This window comes from Hibiscus syriacus, unplaced genomic scaffold (genome assembly GCF_006381635.1).
Source record: "Hibiscus syriacus cultivar Baekdansim isolate YM2019G1 unplaced genomic scaffold, ASM638163v2 tig00110893_pilon, whole genome shotgun sequence".
Lineage (NCBI taxonomy): Eukaryota > Viridiplantae > Streptophyta > Magnoliopsida > Malvales > Malvaceae > Hibiscus > Hibiscus syriacus.
Window position 1 is genome coordinate 8,159,185 of NW_024062901.1, and position 16,473 is coordinate 8,175,657.

Sequence of the window (16,473 nt, forward strand, 5' to 3'; positions counted from 1 at the left end):
TAATATGTTTTACCTTAAATATTATGTTGTAGTTAATTTGAATCATTTTATTTCACTTGATTTTATGGTTTTTAACTTATATATGTTATGACTTGCTTTGAATATGACTTGTGATATAAAAAATTATTTTTTATTAAATATTTTTGGTATTTTTATTTAATTTTTTAAATAATTATTACGTCGTCTTGTTCTTCCGACCAGTCGAATCAGTTCGACCGATTGAATCAATAAACCAATAGCAGTACTGATTCACTAATCGAGTTCTTAAAACTTGATCCCTTATGTTTCAAATTAAACTTCACAACACAAGTTATTAGAAAAAGGTACGTGACTCAAAAATAATGGGTTGACTCTTTATCTCAAGAAGAAAAAGGGTGACAAATCAAATTCAAAGAGACAAAGGTGATGGCGAACAAGCTGATCAGCGAAATCCCACTTCCCAAATCCATAGCCAACGTGTTTGCCGCTCGTAATATTTCTACTGCCAAGGTTTCTTCTTCTTCTTCTTCTTTTATTTTTGTTTTTAGCTCTTCAATTTTTTTTTGATATTTAGTAGTTTCATTTTCCTTTTTGACTTTAAGGAAGCGTTATCTTTAACGGAATTTGAGTTAATGGAGTTGTTAGATGTGGGATTAACGGAAGTGAAGTCTGCATTGTCTCAGATCAGTGAGATCGTTGCTCCACCGTATCAAACTGTAATTGAAATTTATATATACTTTTTGCTTCAATTAATTGGGTTTCTTCCCCCTTTTTCATTCTATTTTCTGACAGATTTAGGGCTTTGGGTAATAACAGGCACTTTCTTTAATGGAACAAAGGTTTCAAAACGAGCATTTGAGAGGCCATTTTCCAACAGGCCTGAAAGGATTGGATGCAGCTTTATGTGGAGGAATTCCATTTGGGGTTTTAACTGAGTTAGTTGGTCCAGCTGGAATTGGCAAAACCCAGGTAAAGAGTTCTTATTTTATTTTTCAATGCATTTGACAAGTCTCGTAAAAATTTGAACTTTTGGAGTCCCTTGATTTGTAAATTGTGATTCAATCAGGTATATGAAGTAATTAGGGGTAGCTTGTCTGGTTAAATTGCAGTTATGCCTAAAGCTTTCGCTATTGGCTTCATTACCTACAAATTATGGAGGCTTGGATGGTCGAGTGATATATATTGACGTTGAATCTAAATTCAGTTCACGAAGGTAATCAAGCTTTCTTTTTTGTCTTCCAGTGCCCATTTCACTTTCTGGTTTCTAGTTTGTTTGCACCCCTTTTATTTTGTATTGAAGTTATAAATCTGCCCCTTTCCAGGTTGTTAGAAATTGGGTTGAGAAGCTTACCCGAAATATTTCAGATGAAAGAAATGGCACAAGAGGTTTGCGTCATGACATATCTCCTGTTTTTGCTTCAAATTCCTTTTCTTTATAATGTCAGCTAAGAACGAAAAGAATGGTGCATTGATTTGTATTACAGATGGCCGGCAGGATTCTTGTTCTGCGGCCAACATCACTTTCAGAATTTACCCAGAGGTTTGTCACTGAATGAAAATTCTCAGCGGCTCCTATTACATTGTGTAGTTGCCTTAATGCGCTAATTGAACAATATCGACCAGCATTATTAGAATTCTTTGGTATTTTACTTATTTCTCAGTTTGGAACAAATCAAAGGTTCAATCCTCCAAAACCAAGTGAAGATGCTAGTGATTGATAGCATGGCTGCACTTGTTTCAGGGTAAGTTTTATATTCTAAATTTCTAACAAAGTTATCAAAGGCTCAAGGCGCATCAAGGTGCAAAGTGTCCTGGAGCCTTGAGGCGCGAGGTGCATGAAAGGCGCGGGATTCACGAAGGCGAGGCGCATGATATCCAAAAAATTGTAATACATGTATATATTAATGCAATCAAACTCAAATATCATAGATACCCAATATTAGGCTTCAATAGAGTTCATTCTCAAACTCAAAATACCAACCTAACGTCATAAAAGCTATCAACAAGCATAGAATCACTTACGGGAAGAATTGAATGTGTGAATCGATTAAATAAAGTGTTGTTACTGTCTTGTTCAACGTCGCAGTCGCCAGTCGAAGAAAAGGAGGAAGCGGCCGGTCGATAGGTTAGTATGTGTGGATTAGAAGGCCGATTGACAGTTGATTGAGGGTTTTAGTGGGTCGTCCCATAGGAGAGAAGGCCCTGCAGTAATAATTACATGGTTTTAAGCCTACATCCCGCCTCGACTGAGCCTCGCGCCTCTGAGCCTCGCTGCGCCTCGATGCGCCTAGGCTACGTGCCTTGCTTCAGTGTTGAAAAAGCCCCGTTCAGTGAGCCTCTGCGCTTTTGCGCTTTACAACTTTGATTTCTATGGCTTCAACTTGCCAATCTTGTGATTTGGATAAATAAGTTGTCATGATGTTTATTTCTAACTCTGTTCACCTTTAATCTGAAATATATGTGTTTCTTTCAAGCGAGAAATGAGAGTTTCATTTGGTACAGGGAACATGAGCAGGGAATTCGTAGACAACAAACATTGAGTTGGCATATTTCATTCATTAAGTAAATAAAAAAATTCAAACCCTCTGATTTGTTTCTCTTTCTTGAGGCAATTATCTTTTCAGTTCGACTTATATACATTTGCTTGGCTGAAATACATGTAGGTCACTAGCTGAATTTTCACGAATTCCTGTTGTAGTGACAAACCAAGTGAGATCTCATAACAACGATGATGCCTCTCGATATTCTTTCCAAGGTAAAGTGGCATAATCAAATTGTAAGATATTTTCCCAGATTTATTCTCACACTAGAATCTAACTTGTGCAGTTCAGAGTAGGGATGGAACTATAGAGATTCCCATGCGATACGATTCCCATCTTATTGCTGCTTTGGGGATTCATTGGGCTCATGCTGTTACCACTCGTTTAGTGCTGGAAGCTAAATCAGGTTGCAACAATACTTACTCTATTCTCCTTACAAGTAAACTTTTGTGGGAGATATTGGGAAGTACTCCTCATCTGCATGTTAGAAATGAGATGCTTTTGTGGTTTCTGCAACTACAGAAAACTTAAATTATTGGATTTCAATTTCATGATATATTTAAAGGTTGATTTGCTTGTTGTTTCTTGGAAAACCAAGCAACTCTAATGCCTATTTCTGTCGTCCCATCTTTCCTAGTAAAAAAAAGCATTGAATCAAGTGTATGTTTCTAATGCAAGATTGCCTTCTTTCCGCCCTAATAAAATCTCAATTTCCATTTTAGCATATTTAAATAGATCCAAATCCCATTTACCCGTTTGCGATTGCACTTTGAACAATTCATTGCTCTTGTAGGTAAGAGGTTTATAAAGGTGGCAAAATCTCCGATATCTCCACCCCTGGCTTTTCCTTTCCACATTACTTCATCAGGGATTTCATTGCTAAGTGATGATGGAATGGAACTGATGGGACCTGAGATAAACGCAATACACTGTCAAGGTTTGTTCTGACAAGCTTTAATGGATCTGTTGATTATTCCGAGAATATTGTTAAGAATACCAATGGCATGGTCTTTGTGATGGAGTTTTTACAGTGGAAATTTTTTTATAACTTTATTTATGAAGAAAATAATCTGCTAAAATATTCGAAAATTTGTCAAGTTTCTGGGATAATAGCAGTATGAGAACACCAACTCTTTAGTTCCTCAATGTTCTGCTGTAATGGCAAAATTGCAGGGCACAATGAAATAATCAGTTTTGGAATGCAAGGCTTACAATGACAAACAGTAGGTGGAAGCTTCATGAATCAGTTTGCAGGCTGGCTTCAAGAACTGCTCTATGCCATGAAATTTAAGGAGTCGTTAGGAAAATAATTCAACAGAATTCATTGTTAATCTGCCTAACAAATGTTTCTTTGCAAGTCAGTGAATTTTTATCGAATTCTAAATTTCCATTGCTTAAAAAATCTGGGAAATTTCTTGAATATTTGTAAATCTTGTTTAATTCTCTCTTTTTTTTCTTCCAACTTTTAAACGGCTAATGTATATATATGGTCTCATGTGCAGAGAAGATTTATTAATGGTTTTCTATCACTAAAAGTTTTCTTTTAGATAGGACATAGCTAGGATCAAACAATTGAGAGAGTTAAATTACATTACGTCAAAAACATAACAATCTATTAAGTATTTAAATCTGAAAATTATGATGGATTTTTTATTTAACTAAATTTCAAATTAAAAAATACTTAAAATGTTTTTATAGTTAAAAAAATTTGGGGATCACAACCTCTCCAATCCCTTAAGTACTATGTCCCTGTGTGTGTTGCTCATTTATATAAAATAAAGCCTTATGTAATTTCTGCTATAATTTCCTATTTTATTTGAATCGTGTCAAAATTACAGTATCTACTCAAATCAATCTTCCAAGTCTAAGTTTGAGGGGATCCAAATAGGAATGTAAATGAGATAGTGGAGCCTAAGTTTATTCAACTTGAACTGACTTGAAAAGTTTAAAAAGTTTAAGTTGAGCTCGATTTGACTTAAAAGCTTACGAGCTTAAAATTATTAAATTCGATTTGAACTCAAAATCAAAAATTAAAGTTTGACTTAAACTTGAAAAAACTTGAACTCCAACCATTCTCAGACTTAGCTTGGTTGAAGTTGTTAGAGTATGCCCAAAGACTAATCATATGATGATTGTATAAACACATTTTATTTACCGATTTTATTGAATAAAGACATTGCCACTATTATTTTTAATTATATATCTGTGTCTAACATAAACTGGAAGATAATAAAGTTCATATAATAATATGATTATTATTAAATATCCTTAGTCGAATAATAATATGTGTATGGACAATAATAATATGTTTAAGACTAACGTGTTATTGATTGATGACAATAAATTGTCATTGGCATAGAGATGTCAGAATCGATGCATAAATATGTTGTTAGAGAACGACATATTGGATTGACCCACTATGAGCATATGTCTTGGATTATTATGTGATGGTCACAACATTGCTCATGGTGATGATTATATGTATGATCCTCGGACTTGAGATCATTACTATCTCAACATATATTGTTATATGTTTTGATACATTTAAACATGCTCCGTAATTGGTTGCACTTAAAGACTAATATTGAACATATCTCGATATAAGTAGTGGGATGTGAATGATTAAGATATGATTTATCTTTCCTACACAATAAGAAATATATCACATACCACTTGATTGAGTGAGACTAGAAATACATAGCCATGCTCGAAAAAGTTGATATGAGATACCACAAATTATTTATTAATTATAGTATACTCTAGATATCAAGAAATAATAGATGGGTCATATAAGTGTGAGTATTCCAAAACTTGTGCCTATTATGGATATAAAGGACGAAAGGATGTACATAAAAGAGTCAGTCACAAATATGATGTGTCAAGTCATGATTTCTTGTAACTTATGTGACAATGATATATTATTAGATGTCACTCATTGTTTGTAATATTAGAATGATTCTAATAATTACTACTAATGTTACAAGAACATATAGGGTCAGACCCTAAGGTTGAAATGAGAAAATATTAAATGGATTTTATTGTACAATATAATTAAAGTTAATATATGTATATTTGATATACATATAATTTAATTATCCAAAATAAAATAAGTGGACATTAAAAGAATGCTATTACAATTAGAACTCTTTTAATGAATATTTAATTCAGAATAATTAAATAAGACTATTTTGGAATAAATAAATAAGATTTTATGATCATCATTTGAACAAACGTTGGTGAAGGTTAATCCAGCTTAGGAATAAGATTCGAATTTCAATGGCTAAAAGGAGCACAAGATCGATTATTGTCGACCCTTGGTTAACGCAGGAATGTATCACCAAGGCATTCACTATTGACCAGATCTTTGAAGTTAAGAATAACAAGAAGACATTGAAGAATGCTCTGTCGAGGTTTGAAGGAAGGAACCAAGTTTCCAAGTCAATTGAATTATTTCAGTTGCCATGACAATCGAGTTGCCTCGACAATCAAACTACTTAGACTTTCCAAACAGTCGATACACCACTAATCGCGATAACTTGGCCTACTCTCTCTCTCATTCAATCTCAATCTACGTTTTGTTTACTTGCCCAATTGTTTTATTTATTAGTCAACTCATATTATCATCAATTTCAATTCTCTTTATAGTGCAAGAAGTTAGAATTCAAACTTTCACCAATCCCTGTGGATACGATATCATTCTATACTATAATTTGATACGTGTATACTTGCACCAATTGCGAAGCACTTAAATCACGCAACAAGTTTTTGGTGCCGTTGCCAGGGATTAGCAATAGCGACTTTGATTTTTTATTTCTTGTATCAATTAATATTCATATTCAAGGGACTTACAATTTTTGGTTTTGTATCTGTGTAAGAGCAGGATGAGACCAACATCATCAGAGTACCCATTTGAACCCGAAATAAAGTGACTTTTTCATAGAAGAAGATGCGAACAACGAGAAGAAATAGAAAACGATCCAACAAACAACCCAAATGTCATTGGTAATCAGATAGATGAAGTAGAAGGAGAAGCTTTAATCGAGCAACCTGCTTAAGTACGGAACGAACCCATTCAAGACTACGTAGACGAAGATCTCAACGGTCTAAATCCAGGAGTTGTCACCCCCGAAATAGATGATGTCTATTTCGAATTAAAACTAGTAATGTTTAATATGATCAACACAATTGGTCAATTTGGCGGATCAGCAATAGAAGATGCCCGACAACATCTCAAATCATTCTTGGAAATTTGCAACTCATTCAAGTAACAAAGAGTCCATGATGATATCTTAAGGCTAAAATTATTCCCTTATTCACCGAGAGAGGGAGAAATTGTGGTTAAATAGTATCTCGTTCGGATCTCTAGAATCTTGGACAGATTTATACCATGATTTTCTTGCTAGATTTAGTTCTAAAACTATGATTGATAAATTGTGTAACGATATTACTTCTTTTAGACTGATAGACAGTGAATCCATGTACGAAGCTTGGGAGCGCTATAGGGAGCTTTTGCGTAGATATCCTATGCACGAATTCTCGATATGGACGCAAGTGACGATGTTCTACAATTCAATAAACACACAAACTAGGATGATGCCGGATGTCGCGACAAATGACATACACCTCGACAAGTCACCGGAAGAAGCGATGGAGATCTTGAACCGTCTTTCCAAGAATGATTATCAGTTCCTGACCACTAGAAGAGGAGGAGTCAAACGTAATACCATAATGAATGAGTTTGATTCATCATATACTATTTTCGCGTAGCTGGCTGCCTTAACCAACTTGGTTAAGAATATGCAGTGACCTAGCAATATATGAGATCAACGTAATGAATTAATTCTGCGAATTATGTAATGGTATCCATGATTCTTATGAGTAACCCACATAGCCCAGAACCTAGCTTTTATGTGGAAAACTACAACGAAGCAACAATGCAATGTCAAACACATACACTCCAGATTGGAGGAAGCATCTAAATATTTCATGGAGCAACCCAAACAATACCATCAATCAGAACCATCCGAATATACAAGCATCGGGATTTCAGCAGAACATGCCAAGGCAACAGTTACCCCAGCAACAGATGTTACCGCATCAACAACAATCAACACCGTCTAGTTCTTTAGAAAATTTTCTCCATTCGATTACATTAAAAACTGAATCTTACATGGTAGAGAATATTAATTTCATGAAAATAACTGACACTCTTGATTCTTGGTTCAAAACCCTTATAGACGATAGACATATAAGATCATCAGCGTTTCCAGACTTATCCAAGTTATTTGTTTTATTCTAGGTTTTTAGGGTACTTAGGTCATTTAGTAGTCAAGTTATCCCAGTCACTTCAAAGATTCCAGAGTAATTAAGTTGTTTCCACAATTCAAAAACCTACAATACTTCCATTTAGTTCAACTTGGTCATCTAATATAGTCATTTTACACTTCAAGGGTATTTTGGTCATTTTACACTTTAAGGGAAATTTCATAATGTCATAGTTAGGTAATTTCGACATTAAAGGTTTTAACAAGGATAAATAAAATTTAGAGATTTTGAGGTTATTTGCTTTTTCGGATAATCGTTGAACTTGAAATCATTCGTATCAGTCTTCTTGTGTCTATGCATGTAGTCTGAGCCCTATTTAATTTAATTTTATTTTATTTCGCAATCGGATCGAGTTTAGAATTTTTCACTACACACATGTAACCATATTAAACCATGCATTTACTAATACCAACATTTTCCATACAACATATTACCTTGATTTACGAGCCATATCGATCGACCATTTAAACTCCATTTGGTTGCCCTCAAACTTTAATCCAACGTCCAATAATTTCTCGGATACATAGAAAACAAATTTACGTTAGAAATTGAACTTAATCGAAAAACCAAATTGAATCCGAAGATAAAACACTGAAAAACGGCTTACCGAGTGCGAATTTGGAAAAATGAACTTCGGATTCAGACTCAGGACGTCAAAAACAAAAAATATAAATTTAAAAAAAATTGACTTTTTGGTCAAAGTCAATGGTCAAAGTCAACTGTCAAAGTCAATGGTCAAAGTTAATGGGTTGACTCAGACGAGTTGACTCATATGAGTTAACTTGGACAAGTTGACTCGAACGAATTGACTCAGTTCAGGGTGGTCCGATCCCTCTCAACCATTTTTAGACGAAACCATGGCTGGAGAAGAGCCCCACGTACATGTAGCGACGAGCCCGGGGTGATCGATCGATTACTGCTACAACTTCAACTAACCAATTAAAATCAATATTAAACCAAACATCAACCCACGTCGGTGATCAGCGAAACTGGAGACGTTGATAAGACCCACAGGTCAGGTTTTGAGCGAAACTGGCCGTGAAACATATTGGTGACGGCGGAGGCGAGATGGTCGTCGGATCGGTCGAAATTGACGAGAAAGGTGACTGTGACACTTTGGATTTTCTCCCTTCGATTTAACGTTCGGTGATCTATTGGGATCGTTGACGGTTGGGGACAAGTCTCCAGAGGACGTCGGTCGACTGGTGGCAGCCGGACGACGACGTATTTGGCGAAGACGGCTGCTAGGGCTTGAGATTTGGGGAAAATTGAGAATTAGAGATTTTGGGAAAATTGGGGGGTTAACTGGGTTTTAACTTACAAGGATAATTTGGAAAAATTTAGGACTAAGTCCCTGAACTTCCCACAGGTTTTGAAACTGAGCTACAACTTTTAAATTTTTTACAATTTGGTCATCAACTTTTCCCTTGTTACGAATTTTATTTGATACTTTAAATTAATAAAATCTAGCCCCTAAATTATGGTGTGACACACGTTGTATTATTATTCAAGAAAAGATTTGTTTTAAAATGGTAAATGAAACCTCCTTTATATAAGTGAGGAGTTTCAAAAGTCCTATGTAACAAATGAATAAAAAATAAATAAATTAGAGATAACTTTATCTTAACTCCTAATAAAATAGTAAATATAATTTTAAAATATAGTATATTATCCTTTATTAAGTTATATTATAATTAATCAATAAAAATAATGAAAATTTGTAATATTTATAAAATCTCGTATTAATCATGTATAGGAATTCCTACATGCATTGTCTTCACTAAAATTGACATATCTTCAGTTTTCGATATCATATCGATACAATTCAATTACCATTGGAAAGCTAAGAGACAATTGGTCGTATCTCCAGAAGATATGTTGAGCAAATAATGCCTAGATCCCATTCAAAAGGTCATCGTAAGTCTGATATTGTCCTGGTCTTCTTTTCCAAGGCTTCGACGTGTGAATCAATTGAAAGAATTATTCTTTCTTTGATGAGATGCTTGTGGTGCATGTATCACTAGGATTTCCCTTGATCAATTGAGTATGTTTTTTTAATGGATTTGGGCCTCAAGTTAAATCAAATTTAGATCATTTGGGCTTACTAAGGGGTTAGTTTGGAGTTGGTTGGTTTGGCCAAGACCTGTGCCACACAACTGAGCCTCAAATAAATAAAAATATTTATTTTTATTTGGTATTTTATATAGTGATGTTTAAATAGTTAATTTCATCATTGACCCAACAAATTAGTTAAAAGAGAATTAACTGATTTTTTGTTTAAATGTTAATCGAATCATTTTAAAAAATATAAACTGAACCTGTAACACCCCAAATTCGGGTTAGTAATTTTGGGTTTATCGAGAGGTAAGTGGACCTTGTAAATTAAATAAGTCAATTTTTGGGCTTAATTGGGTGGAAATTAGGCCTAATTGGCTATAAAATGAGATTTTTGAATAGTAAAAAAATGAGGAAGGATCAAATGTGCAATTTCATATTTTTTTTTAAAAGATAAAGGCTTTTTAATCTCTTTCATCTCATTATTCACTTCATTTTCTTCATTCCTTCTCCTTCCCCAAGTTCCATAGGTCCAAGGTAAGTATTTGGACATCTTTAATGCTTCAATTTCATTCATAATTCCACCAATAACATATCTTTCGAGCTAAAGAAAAAAGTCAAATCACAAAGGAATAGATAACTAAGCAAGGAGCTTCATTTTGGGATTCAAACATCAAGGTTGTGTATTTCTAATCCTTTGGAGTGTTAAGGCTTTCATAAATATGATGAATTGCTAAGATTTGTGTACTTGAGCATTTTAGGATTTAAACTTGATTCATGCCATAGATGACGAATTTGATGTAAAAAATGTGTTTTTATGACACTTTAAGACCCCTAGTTACTTCCTAAAGCTTTACCGCATGATTATAAGCCAAACTAAGACTTTTGGGATAATTTTTGGTTGTTTTACGAGCTTAAATAAGATATTTTTGGGTTCGAGTATCAATATTGTGATGAACAGTATTGACATTGGATGAATTGGGACAAAATCTAGGGATTTTAGACAGAGAGTATCGATACTGCTGGGGAGAGTATAGATACTCAGGTTGTACAGTATCGATACTGAGCCCCATTTTTAGTAGCTAAAGTCATTTTTGTACTGATATTTATAGGGGTATCGATACTACGAGTAGAGTGTCGATACTACTCACTTTAAATGGTTAGAAAGACCTATTTAAGGTCTGTAAGAGCTAAGGATTGTCCGTAATGGTAGAAGTTAGTCTGTGGGGATGTAAATGACCAAAATGGCCTAGAGACACTTATAAGAGTGGGTTACAACCAAAGTAACCATATTAGGTGTGATGCACCAATGTATCTTCAATTGATCATGTAGCGAGTATTTAAGAATGAAGGATCATTCAAGAGGAGGTGCCGATAAGCGGTATGACGATACAACCATATTACAAAATAGCATAGTGTATACAGTAAGAATGTTAGTGAATGAAGAACGTACAGTTACCTTCCATTTCGAGGGTGGATTAAGGGAAAACATAATAAGAGCAACTAGAGTATCGTTACTTAGTGTGGAACCTGAGTTAGGTATCAGGCCAGTAAATAATATAGCAAGTGAAGAGAAGAATCGATATTGTCGTAAAATCCTGAAACTAATAGAGGTTTTTCTAGAAAGAGAAAATGAATTAAATGCCCTCAAGTAACAAATGACCAAAAATAGAGTCATTTAATAAACCAACAACAGTAACATACTAATGAACCCTTGCGTAACGTTCTAGTTGAGAGAACGAGTGAGATAACAGTTAGTGAGAGGCCAACCTCACTTTAGTTATCGAGCTACACTAGTGTGTGTAGTTAGGCTACCTTATTTACCTTAGTGGGGTATTATCAGTGCGTGATGCACTCCAGAGGCTAATTAGGGCGTGAGGTCTGAACACTCACGAGAAATGGGTTAGTGATGTCAGTGTTGTGTGGCCTTTGGGCCTTAAGTTTGCATGTATAGTTACATCAATCCATTACTGCAGATGACGATCGTCTTATGGTATAGGATATCCAAGAACACCTAAGCAAATACGCGAGGTACTTTTTTGGTTAATTTAGGCACAAGGCCAAACACTCGGGCGGGGTGGGTTATTCAGGTGTGGTATCCTCAGTTTTCTAGTGTCTGATGGCTATGTAAGACCATATACTAGCAGTGTTGCATTTAGATAGTGCACAGGAGTGTTAGTATCGCATTTAGATAATGTACATTAGTTATAGTTATTAGGGTTAGAAACCCTTTAGTGGTGTATTCAAGGAGAGGCCCTTAGTAGAGGATTAAGGGAAGTGTGAGGCTCTCACTTCAGTAATATAACAGTTAAACCCTAAGTAGGTAACACTTGATTGAGATCATGCATGTACCTACTACTTACTACCATGTCTTTAGCATGTTTGTGTTTATGAAACTCATTATGTTGCTCTAGATTAGCAATTATTAGCGTAAGTAGGTTATTAGCTTGATTAAGGGAAGTGTTCGTAGAGTATCGTTGTAGTAGGACTTCCAGTATCTCTTTCAGAGTACTGTATTGTAGCTTTAGTGGGCATATGTATTAATAGGACGTTACTCATGTATTTGAGATATAAACTTCAAGTTGTATTATTTTGATTTTAAATTATGTGTCAGAAGCTCCGGATTATAAAATGTGTTATAATTGTCATTACGCCTTTCATGATACCATTCAATATGTTTGAAATAAAAATAAGCAGGTTTTGAAAATCAGGGGTTACCTTGGTGGCCCAATGTGATACATTATACCCATTTGGGTTTAGGGTGTTACAGAACCGAATAAAATTTAGTTACTCGATCAGTAACCAAACTAATTGATTTTTTAAAATCTTTAGTTAGATTAATTTGAGTTTAACAGATGTATTTTTTTTTTCATTTGGGTTAAAATTTGATTGGGTCTTTAAATTTTCAACGAGTTCATTGTGGTTAAAAAATAGTTGGGTCTTAACTATTAATGAGTTTGAGCATAAAATATATATGTAATATATTTAATATTTTCATTAAATTCGATTAATTAACTGATTTCAAACTAAATTAATCAATAATCAAACTCTAAAATATTTAACTAATAACCAATCTAATATTTAATCAACCGATCGATTAATTAAACTGAAATTTAATTTAATGTATTAACTTGATTAAAACCAATTAATGAACACTCCTAGTGTTTCATTCGATTTCTAACTTTCAAATGGATCGAATAAAATGGATCAGGTCAAGTGTGGGCAGTAAAAAATGGTTATTACACATTTCAATCTTTGATTGCAGATCACTATTTATTTTATTGTCGATCCTGGTGTTAACAAGTTTTGTCTCTTCGATTTTGTTGTTTCATTTTCCCATCTCTTTCCTTTATTTGTTTACCATATTACTAAAGCGAAATATTATATCATATTACTAATTCAATTAAAATAAAGTAAAACTATAAATGATCATTAAACTCTGATAAAACAATATTTTTAATCATTTAATTTTTTAAAAATTTTAAAATAAGTATTAAATTATATGATTTATTAAAAATATAAGCATCGATCATTAAAAAATGATATGACATTTTAAATTGATAAAAAGCATTCCCCCTCAATTGTGACTAAATTTGTTTAATATTTTTTAATATTTTTAAGTAATAATTTCAAAAAAAATAATTATTTTTTTTAAAATATATTGAAATTTCATAATTTACTTTTGATATTATTAATATTTTTTAAAATTGTATGTAAATTTATTAAACAAAAGTTAAATAATTAAATCGCATTGCTTAATAAAAAATTTGACTTCACTTTCTAATAATTGAATACAACTATCCTTATATAAAATTAAGAACAATTCTTCAACAACTGAATACAACTATTATACGTCATGTTCAATCATGCACTCCTTACGTTGGAGGGCTCTAAACCCTAAACTCTCAAAAGAAGCTTGCCTTACCAATTCCTAGCTTACTATTTGGACCCTGCAAGGGGTTTTATTGGCTATGTTGTCAACATGATTATGAGCTTCCTTTATCCTTTCGCATTCAGTAAGACTATAGAGATTTGAAGGTCATCATCTTCGCGAACAAAAATTGAACTTGCAACTTATAACCATTCACAAACAACAAACTTTAAAACCTAACCCCTATTTCTGAAGATTTTCTAAAAAAATTAGGGTTTCGACAACATACCTATCGAACACAAGAAGTGAAAAAGTGTCCAATCTGGAAATCAATACCATAATATCGAGAAATTTACATGAATAACTGATCGTAACTGTTATGAACACTGGTATTTGTCACAGAGGAGGAAAAGAGAACTGCTTTTAGGGTTTGTTGATTTGAGGTTTATAGCGTTACATATAAATAATGAATGAAGAAAAAACGCGTTATTTACAAGTATCGCCACAAATCTAAAACGTGTCGATACATTATGTTCACCTATTTTCTCATAAAACCGGTACATTTATACCGGTTACATTGTAAATTTACCAATTACATTATAATTATCGGTTTCGATGTTTTTGGGATCGATACTTTTTAAAAAATGTATCAACATTATATGCTTGCAACCCTTTTGGCATTAATTTTGGACAAAAAGTATCGACACAAATCTAAAACGTGTCGATACATTATGTTCACCTATTTTAAAATAAAACCGGTATATTTATACCAGTTACATTATAAATTTACCTATTACATTATAATTATTGGTTTCGATGTTTTTGGAATCGATATTTTTTATAAATGTATCGACACTTTATTCGTTCACCCTTTTGGGCATTCATTCTGGACAAAACGTATCGACACGTCATTCAAAAGTGTCGACACATTATGTAGACCTATTCTGACATAAAACCGGTAGATTTATACAGGTTATATTACAAAATTACCTATTACATTATATTTATGGGTTTTGATGTTTTAGGGATCGATACTGTTTAAACATGTGTCGATACTTTATGGGTGCACCCTTTTTGGATTTTCCTTGTAGACCAAAAGTATCGACACAAATTCCACAAGTGTCGATATATTATGTATATGTATTTTCTCAAAAAACTGGTTTATTTATACCGGTTACATTTTAAATTTACCTATTACATTATAATTATCGGTTTCGATGTTTTTAGGATCGATACTTTTTATAAATGTATCGACACTTTATGCGTTTACCCTTTTGGGCATTCATTCTGGACAAAAAGTATCGACACAACATTACAAAGTGTCGACACATTATGTAGACCTATTCTCACATAAAACCGGTATATTTATACCGGTTATATTACAAAATTACCTATTACATTATAATTATGGGTTTCGATGTTTTTGGGATCGATACTTTTTTAAAAAGTATCGACACTTTATGGGTGTACCCTTTTTGGGCATTCATTCTGGACAAACAGTATTGACACAAATTCCAGAAGTGTCGATACATTATGTAGACCTATTCTCTCATAAAATCGGTTTAGTTATAATGGTTACATTGTAAATTTACCTATTACATTATATTTATGGATTTCGATGTTTCTGGGATCGATACTTTTTAAAACTATATCGAGACTTTATGGGAAACTTTAAGTTTGGAAACTTTATGTATGAAAACTTTGTTGTGGAGATTATAGAAAACGATTCTTTAATAATGTGTTTCGATACATTTGCATGCATATGTAAAATACATTAATAACTAGTATTGATATTTCAATAATCCTCAAATGTATCTGTATACAGAGAAGCAAATATGGAATAATCAATGATAACATGCATATTAGCTAAGTTAATAAGTTTTGAAAAAGGTAAGTTGTTACCTTATAAATGAAATTGCATAATTGATTCATATTGTTCAAGTAACATACGTTATGAACCATCACGTGGGTAAAAGACAATATTGATTGAGTTCAAAGTTGAGTTGTGAGTTGATGGGGTTGTCACATGGTGGGAATAAAGTACTCACATGGAAGAGATAGATAGATTGTTTTGTTATGCACAACGCATCCCATCCGAATGAAGATATACACACAAGATAATTAAACCAAAACATACATACACAAGAAATTTATACATAACAATGTTCAAATAATGTACCCACAACGAAATTAAATCGATGAAAAAGGGTTATTTCTAACGAAGTCCGGAACATTAGGCGCATTCAACAAATTTTCCAAATACTCTCGTATGTTACTGCCTTTTTCTTAGGACATATATAAATAATTTCAATTATCAAACTAATGAGGTGCAATTTTACTACTAAATTCGCATAAGCAGGAATAAATTTGTGTCATACCTAGAGCATTGTCGCTCGAATGTGAAGCATCGTCAAAGGAATGTGGACATATGTAATTGTATTTCTATATAAACACATAAATTGTTAATCAATCAATGTATGAACACCTGTTTAACTGGAAAAACATATTGCATAAATGTAACTTACCGGATTATAAATCATTTTTTCCGGTGAATCATCGACCAATAGTGTATTTAGGTCGTTAAAATATGGAAACGCGTTCCAAACATCATTGAGATCTTTTTAGTAGGTAACATTATCGTATGTTTTGCAATTTGCTTGATCCTGTTCACAAACAGTCGAACATAAATATGTAGGAATCATA

General features: G+C 33.2%; 1 protein-coding gene across 5 annotated transcripts; it reads left to right on the plus strand.

Annotated features, from left to right (window-relative positions):
• Window positions 1-342: 342 nt before the first annotated feature.
• Window positions 343-3,950, plus strand: LOC120145495 (DNA repair protein RAD51 homolog 2). Of its 5 annotated transcripts, none has more exons than XM_039159313.1 (12): window positions 343-489; window positions 582-695; window positions 796-948; window positions 1,089-1,192; window positions 1,302-1,365; window positions 1,464-1,519; window positions 1,641-1,721; window positions 2,482-2,541; window positions 2,643-2,734; window positions 2,806-2,933; window positions 3,312-3,456; window positions 3,693-3,950. In XM_039159313.1, exons 1-12 carry the CDS (start codon window positions 406-408, stop codon window positions 3,734-3,736), a joined length of 1,125 nt encoding a protein of 374 aa, XP_039015244.1. In that variant the 5' UTR covers window positions 343-405; the 3' UTR covers window positions 3,737-3,950. The 5 variants fall into 5 exon arrangements, with proteins under 5 accessions (XP_039015244.1, XP_039015245.1, XP_039015246.1 ...); XM_039159314.1 differs by having other exon boundaries at window positions 2,806-2,925; window positions 3,313-3,456; XM_039159315.1 differs by having other exon boundaries at window positions 365-469.
• The last annotated feature ends 12,523 nt before the right edge of the window (window positions 3,951-16,473 follow it).